Source organism: Stegodyphus dumicola, chromosome 5, assembly GCF_044657685.1.
Source record: "Stegodyphus dumicola isolate Sdum_Otavi_A_Nest chromosome 5, ASM4465768v1".
Classification (NCBI taxonomy): Eukaryota; Metazoa; Arthropoda; class Arachnida; order Araneae; family Eresidae; genus Stegodyphus; species Stegodyphus dumicola.
In genome coordinates this window covers 62302040-62317728 of record NC_140772.1, presented here as the reverse complement: position 1 = coordinate 62317728, position 15689 = coordinate 62302040, and the positions used below count along the sequence as shown (strand labels likewise).

At 29.3% G+C, this 15689-nt stretch overlaps 1 protein-coding gene across 2 annotated transcripts in view; it reads left to right on the top strand.

Moving 5' to 3' along the window:
* Dlish (Dachs ligand with SH3s) overlaps positions 1 to 15689 on the top strand; it is a 65219-nt gene extending 49530 nt beyond the window's left edge. For both annotated transcript variants that reach the window (XM_085816714.1, XM_085816713.1), the window contains exon 3: positions 7717 to 15689. In XM_085816714.1, coding sequence (XP_085672840.1) covers positions 7717 to 8021 — 305 coding nt within the window. In that variant the 3' untranslated portion in view covers positions 8022 to 15689. The remainder of the gene's footprint in view (positions 1 to 7716) is intronic.

Here is a 15689-nt window from a genome sequence, read left to right as displayed (position 1 = left end):
ATTAGTTAGTAGTAGTTGATTTCTTCGGTTTTTCACCTTAGTGTAAATGGAATTTAACCTTTTCCTGATAAAATCAAATTTATTTTAGATTCCCCCAACCAACCACCCTTACTCATCATACTTAGGCATGTTTAAATTTACAGATGTTTCATAACTTAAATAGCATACATTCTTTCCCCTTTAAAAAATTGTTAGAAGACATGTCAGTAAAAAGAAATCTCTTACTATTGTTCAGGATTCATCTCCACAGTTAAATTGGGATAAAAAAGTCAAACAAGCCTTCATTACTGTCAAAAATGCCATTGCTCAGGCTACCCTTTTGAGACACCCTATTCCTCTAACCCAGCATCTAGGTAGATGCTTCAGGAATTGTAATCAGCAGCACTCTTGTGCAGGTGTCTTGGTAAACATGGGAACCTATAACATTTTCCTCTTTGAAACTCTATAAAAGTTAAAAGAAATGGTCATCATATGAAAGGGAATTATTTTCAATTTATTCCACGATTAAGAAATTCTGACACATGTTGGAGGACAGGAATTTTCAAATTTATAGGAATCAGAAATCATTAATTAAAGTTTTCAAATTAATATGAATCCTGACAAATGTTCAGCTTAGTAACTTGCCATTTAGACTTTCATTTCCCAGTATTCTACTGATATTATTCATGTGCAAAGTTCTAAGAACATTGTTGCCAACTCTCTTTTAAGAATTGAAATTGATGACAAAAATTTCCATTTTGGATTTTAAAAAATTTTTTGAACCTCAACAGCTTGATCCAGAGGTTAGAAAGGCTTTCTCATAAAAAATATATTATTTTTTAAGCTGAAATCCAAGCCTTGTCAATATACTTTGATGGTAATAATCTTTGTGACATCTCTACAGATGTTTAAATTCCTTAAATTCCTTTTACAAACTATCTTTCATCATCTGCATAATCTCTCACATCCAGTAATTGCAACAATTACAAAACTCATTTGTTCTCATTATGTATGGCCCTTTATGAATGAAGCATCATATCCCAAACTGGGTGAAATCTTGTGAATCTTGCTGACATCGAAAATACGCAAGCACGCTAAAGCACCTCTAGGTACATTATCAGAAATCCACATGGATGTTGTTAGCCTGTTACCACCAACAATGACATGTTCCTTTTGATTCTGATAGGTTCTCCACATGGCCTGAAGCCATAACTATCCCCAATATTAACTGGACTGAAATACTCTTAATTTTGCTCAGTATTAAGACAACCATAAAGGAAGATTTGCAGACCTTTTGCACAGAACTTGTGTGTGGAACAACTCGCAGGCTGCCTAGTTATATGATAACATCTAAGATCTCTCCATATGATACTCAATTCATCACTAGTCTCTGCCACAGAATGCAGCAATTAAACCCAGTAGTGACATATGCACATTGTCATGATGAATATTATGTAAGTTCTGCCTTAAAATTGTGTACACATACGTACTTAAGAATCAACCAAGTAAAGCTACTGATGTGCCAGCCATACTGGAGAGTCTGTGTGTGCTCAGAGAATAAAAAGAAATCCACAATTAAAATAAATGCCCTTAAACCTGCTGTGTCTATTGACCATGTAAAATTAGCCTATTTGCATAAAATAAGAGGGATAGCTTTCTTATTCATTATACAGGCCTTTTCTCCTTTGAAAAGATCCACTAATTCAGGTGTAGACAATAACTTTTATTCAACAAAGTTTTTCATCAGCTTCATAATCATTTTTGAAGTTTACATGAGACTGCTGAAATCTCTACAGTGTTTTTGCTCTTGTAGATTATGGAATTTTTCAGATATCTACTTTATAGTTCTCTAAATAAGAATGATTAAGTAAGAAATGTAAATCTCATAACAAGAAAGATTTAGTACAATTTATGTACTGAATTAATTTTATAATGAATCTGCTTCTTTTGAGAGTGAAGTACTCTACATTTCTTAGTTGATCTTTATGAAGCAATAAATTTTCTTTAATGGTCACCAATTTTGTCAGGTTTTGGGGTAGTAGGGGTTTGCTGAGTCAAATTTGTTATTATTTGAAAAATGTAGAAATTTATTTTTTATTTCAGATTGTTTTATGCTCATACAGTCAACAACAAGCAAAAATTATATATATAATAATATTTCATCTAATAGTGACAGTATTCTGGTTTTCTTACTGTATTTTGTAAAAGTACAATTCTGGTACTAATGATAGAATGAATCTATGTATATGCAACTTTACTGGGCCAAGAGAAGGTATGTAAGCCAAGAAATTACTGTTTCATTAGGCCAAGAAATTACTATTATATCATTAGGTTTGTGTTGTACAAAGAAGTATATGATTAACTACAGATCAAATTGTATAGTTGTTTCATCTACAGTGAATTAAATCAAAGCTGTAACAAATTTAGACAGTTATAATCCTGAGCATCAAATACAGTACAAAGTCTGTAATCTGGACGTCCATTATCCGAAATGATTTATAATCTGGACCTCAATTTTCTGTGCTTTATGCACACGCGTTTTAATGTTACACATGCGTGTTTAGCACAAAAAATGAAGCAACTTAAACAACTTATGTTGAAAGAAATGTTGAATAAAGTAAACAAATAAATATTCAGCTTTTTTTTGTGAATTTTGATATCTAAAATCATAATTGCTCTTTATTTCCTAAATTACGGTTTCATATTTTTAATTGTATAATTTCTGCATGCCATCTTACCAGATTTAAATTGATGATCTGTAATCTGGAAAAGCCCTTAACCGCTTGCCTGATTATCCCAAGTTATCTCGAGTTTGTATATATTGCAGTTAATTATTATCCCGAGAAAACTCGGGCGAAGCAGAATTTGTTAGTACGATTTCTTTTATCACGGCTTTACTCGGTCAGGAGGAAATGAAAGGAAATATTCAGCTTTGATTGGCAGTTTGCCAAATTTTGTTGGTTGCGCGGTTCTTTTGGAGGGACTGGTCGCGTGTTTCCCTATTGTATAGTATAGTACGCTGGCTTGTGGATTAGTAATGTATAAAGAAGGATGCATGCGTTGGAAAAAATAAAATAATGGCGATGATGGAAGATAGCGAAAGCGATGATTTTTCAGCTAGTGATTATGAAAAGGTGGGGGAAAAAAATCGAAAAAAAAATATATATAATCCAACGAGACAGTGTACTCTGTGCTCCTGTGAAAGAGATTCCAGCGGTAAGCCAGTAAGAAAAGAGACCAGATACCAGTGTAGAACGTCAGGTACCACTCTGTGCTGTCCCTTGTTTTAAAAACTATTATACAAAGATTAATATTTAACTTTTTTCGTTTGCTCGAGATAACTCGGGATAGTAAACTAATATTAAAAATAAATGCTTTTACACCTTCAAAAAATTAAAAATTCAACTTGAAACCTACATATTTTGATTTGTTTCGTTTTGTTGTATTTAATAATAAAATAAAAAAATGTGATGATTTTTTGCAATTTTTTTCAAAAAAATTTGTAAGGGAAGCGGTTAATCCGGAATTGCCGAAGTCCTGACGAGTCTGTATCACGGACTTTGTACTGTATTTATATAACTGGAGCTGATGTGAATGAGAGTTATGAAGGTGGATAAGCATCTTGTATTGTTACTACAGGGAAAATGGTTATCAGCATTTTCATCCTCAGTAACAACATCAGTTTCTGCCATTACAACGTGAACTTTCACTATTTAAGTTAAATTGTCAATCTTCATCCTTCACGATAGGATAATTAAAAAGGAGTATGCAACAAATAAAAGTATTGCTAGATATAAATGTGGCCCTTAAAGGATGAACAGAAGTATATTGCAATAAATCTGACTGGGCAAGATCTCAAAAATATGAACAAAATATGCACAGAGGGCAAGGTTTCTTTCTATAAATGCAGACACTTGTAATAGAAGTAGAATGATATGAGCAACTTTGGCTGGCTAGGAAGAATAAAGTAAGGAATTGTCTAGCAAACACATTCACTTGCACATAAAACTAAATTTGAATTATTTAACCCTGTGAGTGGCACAGGATTTTTGATCCATCATGAAGATCAGTATTTAAACAGCATTTATTAATTTAGCTTGTATAATTACTTATTTTAGTCTGCGTTTTCAAAAACTTGGGATTCATTAAGATGATATTTACATTATTAAAAAAAGTATGAAAGCAAAATATCTTAAATTATAAGCTAATACAGTATAAAGTCCGGAATTCGGACTCGTCGGGACTTCAGAGATTCCGGATTAGGGGTTTTTCCAGATTATAGATCATCAGTTTAAATCTGGTAAGGTAGCATGCAGAAATTATACAATTAAAAATATGAAATTGTAATTTATGAAATAAAGAGCAATTATGATCTACAGGGTATCAAAATTTACAAAAAATAAAAAAAGCTTAATATTTATTTGTTTACTTTATTAAACATTTCTTTCATTGCAAGTTGTTTTAAGCTGCTTCGCTTTTTGTGCTAATACATTCTCTTTAATTTTATAAACAGACATAATTTCTTGTTCAGCTACAAAGTTCCACTGTTCAAGTCCTGTAATTGCTGTGTTGAGAATACCGATTAACTTGTCAACCGAAATTTTTTCGTTTTCAATAACCTCTCTGTCACTTTCTTCACTATCGGAAGCGCTATTTTCTGGATCTAGAACCATACTACAGATTACGCCATCCGTTAATTGATTGATGACTGGGGCATTGTAGTCGCAATGAAAAACTTCTGTTATATCATCTTTATTTATTACCACTTCTCCACATTTCTTTGCAAAATCCAATAACTGGAAAATGTTACCTTTAGTTTGTGATGTCCGAAAACCTTAAAATTCGCGGCTATCATCTTCATTGTCCTCACCATGAAATAATGGTAGCTGGCCATAAATTATGCCAAACATTTTTTAACGTATCTGGAGACACATCCTCCCAACGTGCATGCATAAAGCATACAAAAAAAAGTTTGGCTTTGAGGTCCGGATTATAGATCATTCCAGATAATGAACGTCCGGATTACGGAGTTTGTACTGTATATACCAAGTAGCAAAACTTCTGATGACTGGATAAACCTGGTCATAATGCTCAGAGGGTTAATTTAGGCGTACAGGAAAATTTTAATTTCTTGAACCTGAATGTGATCTCATTTGAGTGCATTAAAGGATTAAATTTTATTTTCGTGGATAATACTTATTTTGCTCTGAAATTATTTTACTTGTGCAGTGCATTCACTGTTAAAAATACCTGCGTTCATTTTTTTATTAATCTAGCAAGGGTATTTTAAATCATTTTTGTAATTGAATAATAATGTGAGGAATCTGTGCTTAGGGTTTCTTCCGAAGAAGTACGTAATTAAAGTAGCTATAGAATTCTGAAAACCGTAAAAATTAATGAAGAAATTTGCCATATTATTTGGTATTATTTTTTATTATAGTACAATTAAATGTATTAGTGTTTTAAGGCCACTGAAAGCAGGTGCTTTTCAATTGAGACTTAGATTCAGTAGTTGCTGAACAGTTTGGTTACATAATATTTGCACTATAGTTTCATAATATCATGTGTATATAATGTACACATAACCAGTTTCTCATAGGAAATAATTCTTGAAGTCCATCATTCTTGATGCAAATAGCTAAAATGTTTATTTGTAATTAGTTAATATACTGAATTAAAAAATTGCCTTTTCTTCAAAAGTGTGATTTTAAATTTTAGTTCTAAATTCTATGGAATTAGGTAGCTTTAAAAACATTTGGGTTCTTTTTAATCATCAGCAATCCCCTATCAAAAAATTACTAACTTGTTGGTGACTAATGTTTTGTAAACTTAATACATGAAAAGTAATAGCCACTTTCAAAATGGTGGCATGCTGTGAACTCCATAAAAAAGCAAATAGAAAAAGCAATCAATCAGATTAAAAAAAAGTGAGAAAATAATTAAACTCTTGCCTTTTTCATAAAAATCCTTAAATATTTATTTTTTCCCCCACTCTGCTTCCCATATACATAGTGATCTGTTTCCCCTTAAAAAATCGGAGAATTGCACAAATTTGGTATCGTACATGCTGTTGTTCTAGTGTTTGTAGTGATCTGTTTTTGCTTAAAAAATCAGAAAATTGTACATATTTGACATCCTTCATTCTGACACTTATTTGCAGTATTTCATATTACATTTCCATAAAATTTTAAGAAGTACAACTGAACACTAGTATTGGGCAAAATGCCATATTTCTAAGGGAGTTTCAAGTTTTTTTTTTTTTTTTTACATGACCCAACAAACACCGTAATCCTTATTATGATTCAATTCATTAAAAAAAGTGTGCCGAAAGTAAAACAAACACTAGACATCAAATTTGGTGAGTTGTGTGCATGCACATACTGTGTTGCTACATAAATTGTTTTGGCAACATCATTTTGGGGACCTAGTGCATTGCAGCTTGAATATCTTGTATATTATCTAATTATATTATAATTGTTACTAGTTAAGTATGAATTCTGACATTCTATAGAATACCTAGGCATTTTATAAAAGGCTGAAAATGACTGGCTAAACATTAAACATTTCACATTTTACCTAGGTATTCTATGGAATGCCAGAGGCAAACTGGCAAAATATGAATTATATCTTCATGATATATACAGTGTCTAGGAAAAGTCCATAATAATTTGTGCAATATATTGGCATTTGTAATGAGTGTGACAAAGGATAGTTTCTACTGACTTGGAACTTCTGAAAGAATTTTAAAACAACTATATGAGATCACAGTTCATTTTGTGGTCTTAACAGTTTACTTAGAACTGAAGATATACCTGACCACGAAATCCCTCTCTGGTCAGTTGCAGTTGCTCAGTCCAATGGAACAACAGATGAAAGTATTACTAGATATATAAATGTGAACCTTAGAGGATGAATAAAAGTATTTTACTATAAATCTGACTGCACAAGATCTCAAAAATATGAATAAAGTATACACAGAGGGTAACATTTCTTTCTATAAATGCAGACACTTGTAATAGGAATAGAATGATATGAGAAACTTTAGCTGATTGGAAAGAACAAGTAAGGCCAAAGATTCTTCAAGTATATGTGTAAAACAAAGTGCTGAAATATTAAATGTCATTGTGTCAAAAAAACTAATGAAGTGAGTTCAAAATGTCATTGAAGCCTACTGTGTTGCAACAAATAGGTTAATTTTAGTTTCTTTTTTTTTATATGAAAATTTTGTTTTCTTTAATAAGACCATAAATTTTGTTTTCTTACGACTCTAATTTTTCTGTATGCATTTTGAATAAAAATTTTGTAATGGCACTCTTTCATTATTTTTTCAAAATAACATTTGTATTTTTGAGGAATGAATGTCTTTTAAATAATAGTCTTATCATGATCTCCCCCCCCATACTTTGCCTAAAGAGCATTTATCATTCTATAGAATGCCTAGGTATGTATACAATGTTCTTATAAAGCATATAGTCTTTAATGATAATTTTTCTGCAGCTTAATGCACGAAAATACTAAGTATGTTTATATTTTGTTTTTAAAAGAATAATTTTGTAATTATAATTCTCATATTTCATACTTTGCCTAAAAATGCCAGGCAATCTATAAAATGTTTAGGTATTCTATAGAATACTGCCGTTTCATTACTTTGCCAGTAACATGTATACTTGCACAAAATTTATTTCAAACATTTATTTATATTTTACAAATTTTTATAATTTTTTTTACTAATTACAGATCATGTTGGTGCTCAGATATCTGCTAGTAACCAAGCACATCAAGCTGCTGCTCTTAATAACAATCATCATAGTAACACACCTACATCAGAGGATTTGCGTTTTCATGGTAGTGAACTAGTTATGTTATATGACTACAAAGCACAAGCACCAGATGATCTCAGTGTGCGAAGAGGTGACTGGGTGTATGCTGATATGAATAATCAGACTGTTGATGGATGGTTGTGGGCATATGCACCTAAAACCAGAAAATATGGTTTCATTCCAAAAGCTTATGCTAGACCACCTGCAATGACATCCTTATGATCGTTTTTACAACATGTTAAATATTGTACATTAATTCGTTGGATGTAAATATTAGTTGAGTGTTAGCTTCTTTTATCAGATGTGCAAGGTAATTTTTCTGAATTATGTTTAAAATAAACTTTGTTGCCTATATAATTATTAACTAACATTTTATATAATCATAAAAGAAGAATCTTATGTCATTTCAGCACTAGATTAATATTTTTACTATTAAAAAGTGATACTAGTATTTTAATAATAAATTAAATTATTTTTTCCTTGATAATCAGCATTTAAAGGTCAAATTCTAAATTCTTTTGTAGTAGAAGTATAATTGTTAATTGTGATTTTTTTTGCAGAAATCAGTCCGGAAAACTTGCTCTAGATTTTATATACTTAAAGAAGATATGAAACAGTTATTCATGTCATATTTAAGAGATTTACATCAGTTCTATAATGTTCATATTGCTTTAACTTGAACTGAATCAAGTATGCTATGCTTGATATTAATTTGTGCATTTGTGTGTGGGGTAGGGAAATTTCCAGACGTCTTTTTCTATATACTATTTTATAGAATACTACATTTAGTTGCTTTATAAATTAATCTCCATGACTAACAAATATTTATAAATTAGTGAGCAGTCATGAAATTGATTATAATAGCGATTTTGATGATGAAAACTGTAAACAAAGTTACTAACTTTATTAATGTGCACAAAATTGCTGAATAAATCACTAGAGCATTTTTTCCACACTATCATCACAGAAGAAATTGGTAAAAATTATAAAATCTTTATTGCACAATTATAACTAGTCCTTTCTTGTATTTAATTTGAAACTAATGAGCATAAAAATTATTACATATTAAATATATAATGCTCCTTCTAGAGTTAGTCTGAATGTTCTGAAAATTATGAATGTAGTTATCTCTTTTATTCACATCAGAGTTTTTCTTAAGGTGCCATTGTGTATTATACTTAATTTTGTGTAGTTGAATGGAGTTCTGAGTGTGTGTTGATGAGTAATTCTAACAAAGATTTTTATCATTAAATTGTTTTTTATAAATGAGGTGATGTATGATACATGTAATATAGCTTGCTCTTTGTATGTAAATTTGCTTGCGTGAATACTTGTACAGATATGCAAGCACAATGATTTTATTTAATGTATACTTTAGCCAAAAGTATTAGGATATTATTAAGTATGGACTTTTGTTGAATTGTCCGTAAATTATTTATATACCTAATAATTTAATAGTCTCAATATCTACATTAAATATTCAATATTCAGACAACATTAAAAAGGGTGAAGAGCTATTTTAATGTTTTTGTTTTTCTCTCTACTTAGTATTGTTTTCCAAAAGCAAAAGTTAAACAAAAAAAAAAAAAAAGAACTAAAAGGTTTTATTTGTTAATAAATAATACAGTTCTAGTCTTATTAAATCAGTATAATAAAAACATATTTTTGAATTTTTTTTAATCTTATAATTGCACTCTACAGAGTTTAACTAAATACAAATGAGATTGCATCTCCTATAGTTGGACCATATTTAATATGATGTAAATTCTCCTTTTACTTCCGAAAGAAACGTTACCCGTTGAATTATAGGTTCAGCAAGAAAGTACCTTGTTGAGTTAAGTATCATTAAGAAAATTTTATCAAATACTAGATAATGCTTAGTAATAGTAATCTATTAACCAAGTCTTTCAGAGATACTTTTTACTAAGATGGGTTGCATTTGTTAGAGCTTTTGTCAAAATTAGATAAATTTTTCACTTTGCGTATATTGAAGTGAAATAAAATACTAGCTACGTGAAAGTTCCAATTCAGGTATTGTATTGTTTGTGGCTATAGATGAACTGTGCATTAGTTGCTACAAATGCTAGATCTGCATAATGCAAAAAATTTTTTTTAATGTTTTGGTTGTTTGATGTAGCATATATATTCTTTGTCTTGATAGGAAAGGGACCACTAACCGATTTGTAAATTTTCACCAAAAGCTGTTTTATTTTTGATAAGTATTTGATTCCTGCATGTAGAATTAAAAGGTATATTTCTCAAGTGATTTTTTCCTTTATACTTGAAAAACCGTATGGTTACTTTTTATTTTATTGCATATATGATTAACAGTATTATGTAATAGCCTTATTTATTTAAATGCACATATCATATTTTTCACTTTAAAATTGATGAACCTAGAATATAATGGTGTAAAGATATATCTTTTTCCTGTGATAGGGTTCAACTCATGATGAGATTCAAAATTTTGATGTAAACTACCAGAGTTTCAAATTCAGACATTTTAGATAATAACATTTTGGATTTAGGATTCTTATCAAATTACAATGTTAAAATTAAAAATATATAGCGGGTGCTATTTGATTATTTGCACCTCCCATTTGTAACGTGCAGCGTATGTTTTACCATATTTTTGAATGCAGACATGACTATAGCCAACTGATGCATGTACATACCACAGATGTGGAATGCATATAGAATTGCAAGCATTATATTTAACCATTAATTTCATGGAATAGTATCTACCAACTATAAAAATAAATATCAGACTTTCAGACTTCTGTTTTCCTTAAAAAAATAGCTTTTATAAAATACTTCAATTTATTATTATCTGGTGAATAGAAAGCACCTATGAGCCTTAAAATTTCACAAACAAGGATTTTCCGCTATTGGGAGATAAACGCAATTTTTCGTGAGGTTATGGATAGTTGAAATACCATTTAGTATAGTTATAGTCTGTGTCTCGATTGTAAGTAAATTGTAGCATTTTAAATTGTAAACTAAAAGTTAGTAGTTCTTAAAACAATGTGATTGATTCATATATTTTTATAAAATGATGTTTTACAAAAAACAAATTGGAGGTGTTGGATAACAGTTTATTCTAAATGGTCTGCATAACTACTATGTAGTAATCAGTTTTAAATGTGATTGAAAATAGCAAAATTCCAACCATTAAAAACAAAAATTGAAAAAAGGTGTGCCAAATTTCTGCTTTTAATGCTGATATAACTGTTACATGTGTGGATATATTTGTGCCATATATTTTATTTTAAAATGTTAATAATCATACTATCTTAGGTATGCTTCATTTATGTATGGTAAGAGAATATTGCCAGAAAAATAATTGAATTTATTTGCTTATTTATTTACTTTACTGTATATATTAACATATATAGATATGCTGGAATGAAAATTGGGTAAGCATATAGTATGTGATGCTGCATTTAGTTATTTAATTTATTTTTTAGATAGGGGCATTAAGATTGCTTGTCAGTGTAATCATTTCTTTTACCTGCCATTTTATCGCACATTTGAATTTAAAAATAACATTTTAGTGATGCTATCTAAAAAATAACTAACTAAAAGTGGTAAATTGCATGCTACATGATTATTGAAAATTGACGTTAAAATCATTCTAACCTTGAAATGCTGTTAATAATTAAAATGAAAGCTACTTAGGCTACAAGTGACAAAAAGTTGTATTAAAGTGTGAAGTATTGAGTCTGAGGAAACAAAAGTTTGTTAAAATGATTAAATATTATTTAACTGCAAAAGTTTTCTAATTTAAAACATTATTTTATTTCTGAAATATTTATTATTATATTTAGAAACTATATAAAAACTGTATGAAAGTGAAATTCAATATTAGTCTTTAACTATAACTATGTGATCATGGCTGTGCGTAAATATCGTGCCTCAAAAAATATATTCCTTCATTTTTCACAAAAATACCTTTCTTGTATTTGCAACATTAAAAAATTTTTATGTAATAATTTATTTTAAATTTCATAATCGAAATTCAGGTATTTAATCAGAGTTTTATACACTAAATGCTTTTTGAAATTGCAATGAATCATTTTTGTAATTTTATGATTACTTACTGAGAGTCTTGAAAATAGCTAAGTGGTCTGAATATATAAGATGATATTTTAGAATACCTTAGTTCTATCTCTATTTGTCATATCTGTGGTATATTTGCATCCGTCTAATGCTTTTGGTTGCTGCATGAGAAACTGAAGAAAAAGGAATAGGTATAAAAACTCGTGTGACTTCATGTGTCACATGTGTGTGAATGTGTGACTTCATGTGTCACATGTGTGTTTTTCAGCTAAGAATGTAGAACTTGCACAAGTTCTTTTGCCATTCCTGATATATTTTCAAAATGCAGAATTGCCTTTTCCTGAAAAAAATATATTTAAATATGAATATAGGAAATGTGACAAAGTTGTGTAGGAAAAAGGTTGGTGTTGCAGTTTTTTTAAGATGCATAAAAAAATTGACCACCCCTGACTAAAATGAGAGTTTTAGAGTGAATTTTGAAGTACCTAGAGAGTATTAAGTGTAGGGATGCAGTGATGCAAGTCAGCTCCTAGTTCATTCAAAACATGTTATATTAGATTTAAATCTGGAGAATATGCAGACCATTTCACTTGCTGCAGTCCTTTGTTCTCAAGATAATCATTAGTGTAGAATGATGAAGATGAGATTTAGTGTCTATTAGGAGGAAATTACCAATTGTGCCCCTTAACAGTTTGACATAATTTTAAAGCACCTAGAGTATTAGGTGTAGGGATGTAGTGATGCAAGTCAACTCCTAGTTCATTCAAAAAATGTTATATTAGATTTAAATCTGGAGAATATGCAGACCATTAGGAGGAAATTACCAACTGTGCCCCTAAACAGTTTAACACACACATAAAGATGAAGAAATTCATCTCTGGTTTCAACATTTATAGTTGAACTGTTAAAAATTTGTAACTGAGTGCAACCATTCAAAATAATGTCTATGATTCCACCACCTTTGAACCAAAGCTTTTCATGGATGTTTTCAATCTTATTGTATGTTCTGCTCCCTGTCAATTGCAACATGCCTAGTATCAATTTCCAAGTAGAAACGAGACTCATCAGTAAAGAGAACTTAGCTGCTGTTTATGGTACTACAATTATGTTGATCTGGGTGCCACTGCAGCTAGCGCATTTTGCAACTCGAGTTAGTGAAACACAAATCGTGTGTTTCCTTGCATACAGCCTGTCAGTAATGATATATATCGATAGTCAAGTTACAAATAACAAGCTTGAGAAACTGTTTTAGTGTGTTTTTGACTTAACATTGTCTTTAAACATTTCCAGATTCCTGACATGATGCATTTCGCTCTCTTTTAGATCTTTACATAATTTTACTCTTATGGTATGTATGTCAGTGTCTTTTATTTCTGTTCTCCCAATTGCATGCCAGTTCTGACAATCCTTGAAAGGCCCTATCAACAGTATGTTCTAGCTTCCACATGTGATCCAACTACGCATACAGTCTCTGAAATTAAAATTTGAAGCATACCTTTCCATACATACCGTAAGAGTGGATGTGAAAAATTTGTATATTTCTGTGCAGTAAAGGTGAATCCCATTGGATACATGACACTGATTTTAGCTACCAACTGCCTTTCGTTGGATTTCATTTAATAGAACTAACATAAAGCATATTTTTATAGTCATTCCTTTAGCTTTCTCCATCAGTATAATATAAATAGGAATCTGCATGTACTGCCACTTCATGGTTGAATTAGGTTATCATGAAAACTGAATTTTTCATGCCTATTTCCATACTAATTTTCAGTCTTTAATTAATAACAATATTCATTATGTTTCATAAAAATATAATTAATTAGTAAATGTTTTTATGCAACATAATGAATATCTATTGAAAAGCAATAAAAATACCTCTTTATTCATGACACTTTTATGAGTCCCTCCAAACTAGAGAAATAAAAAATTTAGATTAATAATCCCTGTACTTTTGGCTGTGCATACATATTTAATAAACAAAAAGCTTACGACTGTTAGGCAGTTAGACAATAAACTGTGATATTTTTAGATGCAAACAAAACTGCATTTTGAGAAATATGATTTAATGAATGAACTACATCACAATTTTATTTTTATCCACAGCTTATTAGAGAAGGAATTTCTCTCAAAAAGCGTTTTTGATATTTATTTATATTATTTGTTTTTCATTGTGATATGTTGTTAAATAGCGTTTCCCTGCTAGATTGATTACAAATTAGACATTGAAAGATTGCTGTTAAATATTCAAATTGTAACCATTTTCTTTCGGAAGAATTTTCTCTATCAAGCCACAGAAGGTTTATATTTAATATAGATTATACATAAGTTCTTCTTAAGTCTTTGTTTATCAAAGTATGTTTGGAAAAAAAATCATAAAGTCTTTGCTTTCAAAATAAATTTATTAAAATATGAATTAAAAATGTATTAGTTTTCTATTTTCCGTCCACATGTATGAAAATAAAATTATATTTATAAATTTAAAATGTAAATATTTGTTAAATTTTTATTATATAGAATGTAAATATTTGTTTTTGTACGTGGTTTTGGTCTTAAATAATATGATTCTTTTATTTTCTTTAAAAAAAATAATGCTTCCATGATTTTTTAAACAAGGCATTTTAACTTGAAATTTTGTCACTATGTGTACTGTAGATTTTTTAAATTCATTTTAAAACTATGTTTGAAAATTTATATCATTTATCATTATAGCCATAATTTTAAAAACTTAATGTTGAATATGATACTTCATACCTTAATAAGTTGCCACAGATTAGTCATCATGGAAGCAGATAGCTTTTTGTGTGCTTTGCCGTGATTAATTAAATTATAAACCAATTAATAGATAAACTAATTTGACATACTTGAAAATTAATTAAAATGATTTTTGAAGTTAAATAAATGGACAACAGATATGTGCATAATGTCATATATATGCATTTTCTGGGTGTGAAATGATAAAAAAAATTTTTTTTAATGATATGAAATAACTTTAGTATACAATGCAAAGATTTTGAGCTTATTAAAAGAAGTTTTTAATTCTTTGTATTTAAATAATATGTAAATATCATAAACAAACAATATACCAAACTGTCATAAAATTATGAATTTTATCAAAAATCATGCAGTTTACTGTGTATTGTACTGCATGTAATTTTTCATTATACATATCTTAAAAGTAATTGGGATGGAAATAAGACAAAAGGTTTTTATTATAATATTCATAATTTTTCTTCCTATTATCTGCTCCAATAAATCATGAGTGACTTCTTAATAAATGCATTAATCTAATTTACATTAGTACTTTGCATTAAGTTATTGCAAATATGTTTTAAAGTTTTAATATAAATTTTAAAAAGGGGATAAATACTTTAAAATAAACTAGCCATAAGCTATGTATCTTCTCTTTTGGCATGTAGTGGAATGCTATTTACTTATTAGAATTGGTGTATAAAATATTATATTCTAAAATAAATACATTTCTAAGATATATTTTAAAAAAATGCATTATATTAAGGGTCTATTTAAGAAAAAAGTATTTTTGGGCAATGGATGTTATAAGTGTATCATAGGTGATGATGGATCTTCAAATACAAAGAAAGCATTAAAGAGCTTATGAATAAGGTTTTAAAAACTCCATAATTTTGCCTTAACAATTTGGTTCAGATACTTTTGGTTCCTTTTGCACTTTTTAAATAAGTACACTGTTGAAGTGCCTTAAAAATGTTTATAAAATATTGTTAGATATATTGAAACTTTAAAGATTTTTCTTTGTAATGGATGTTATATCATAATTTTTGTAATTATTTAATAAAATGAAATATGTTATTA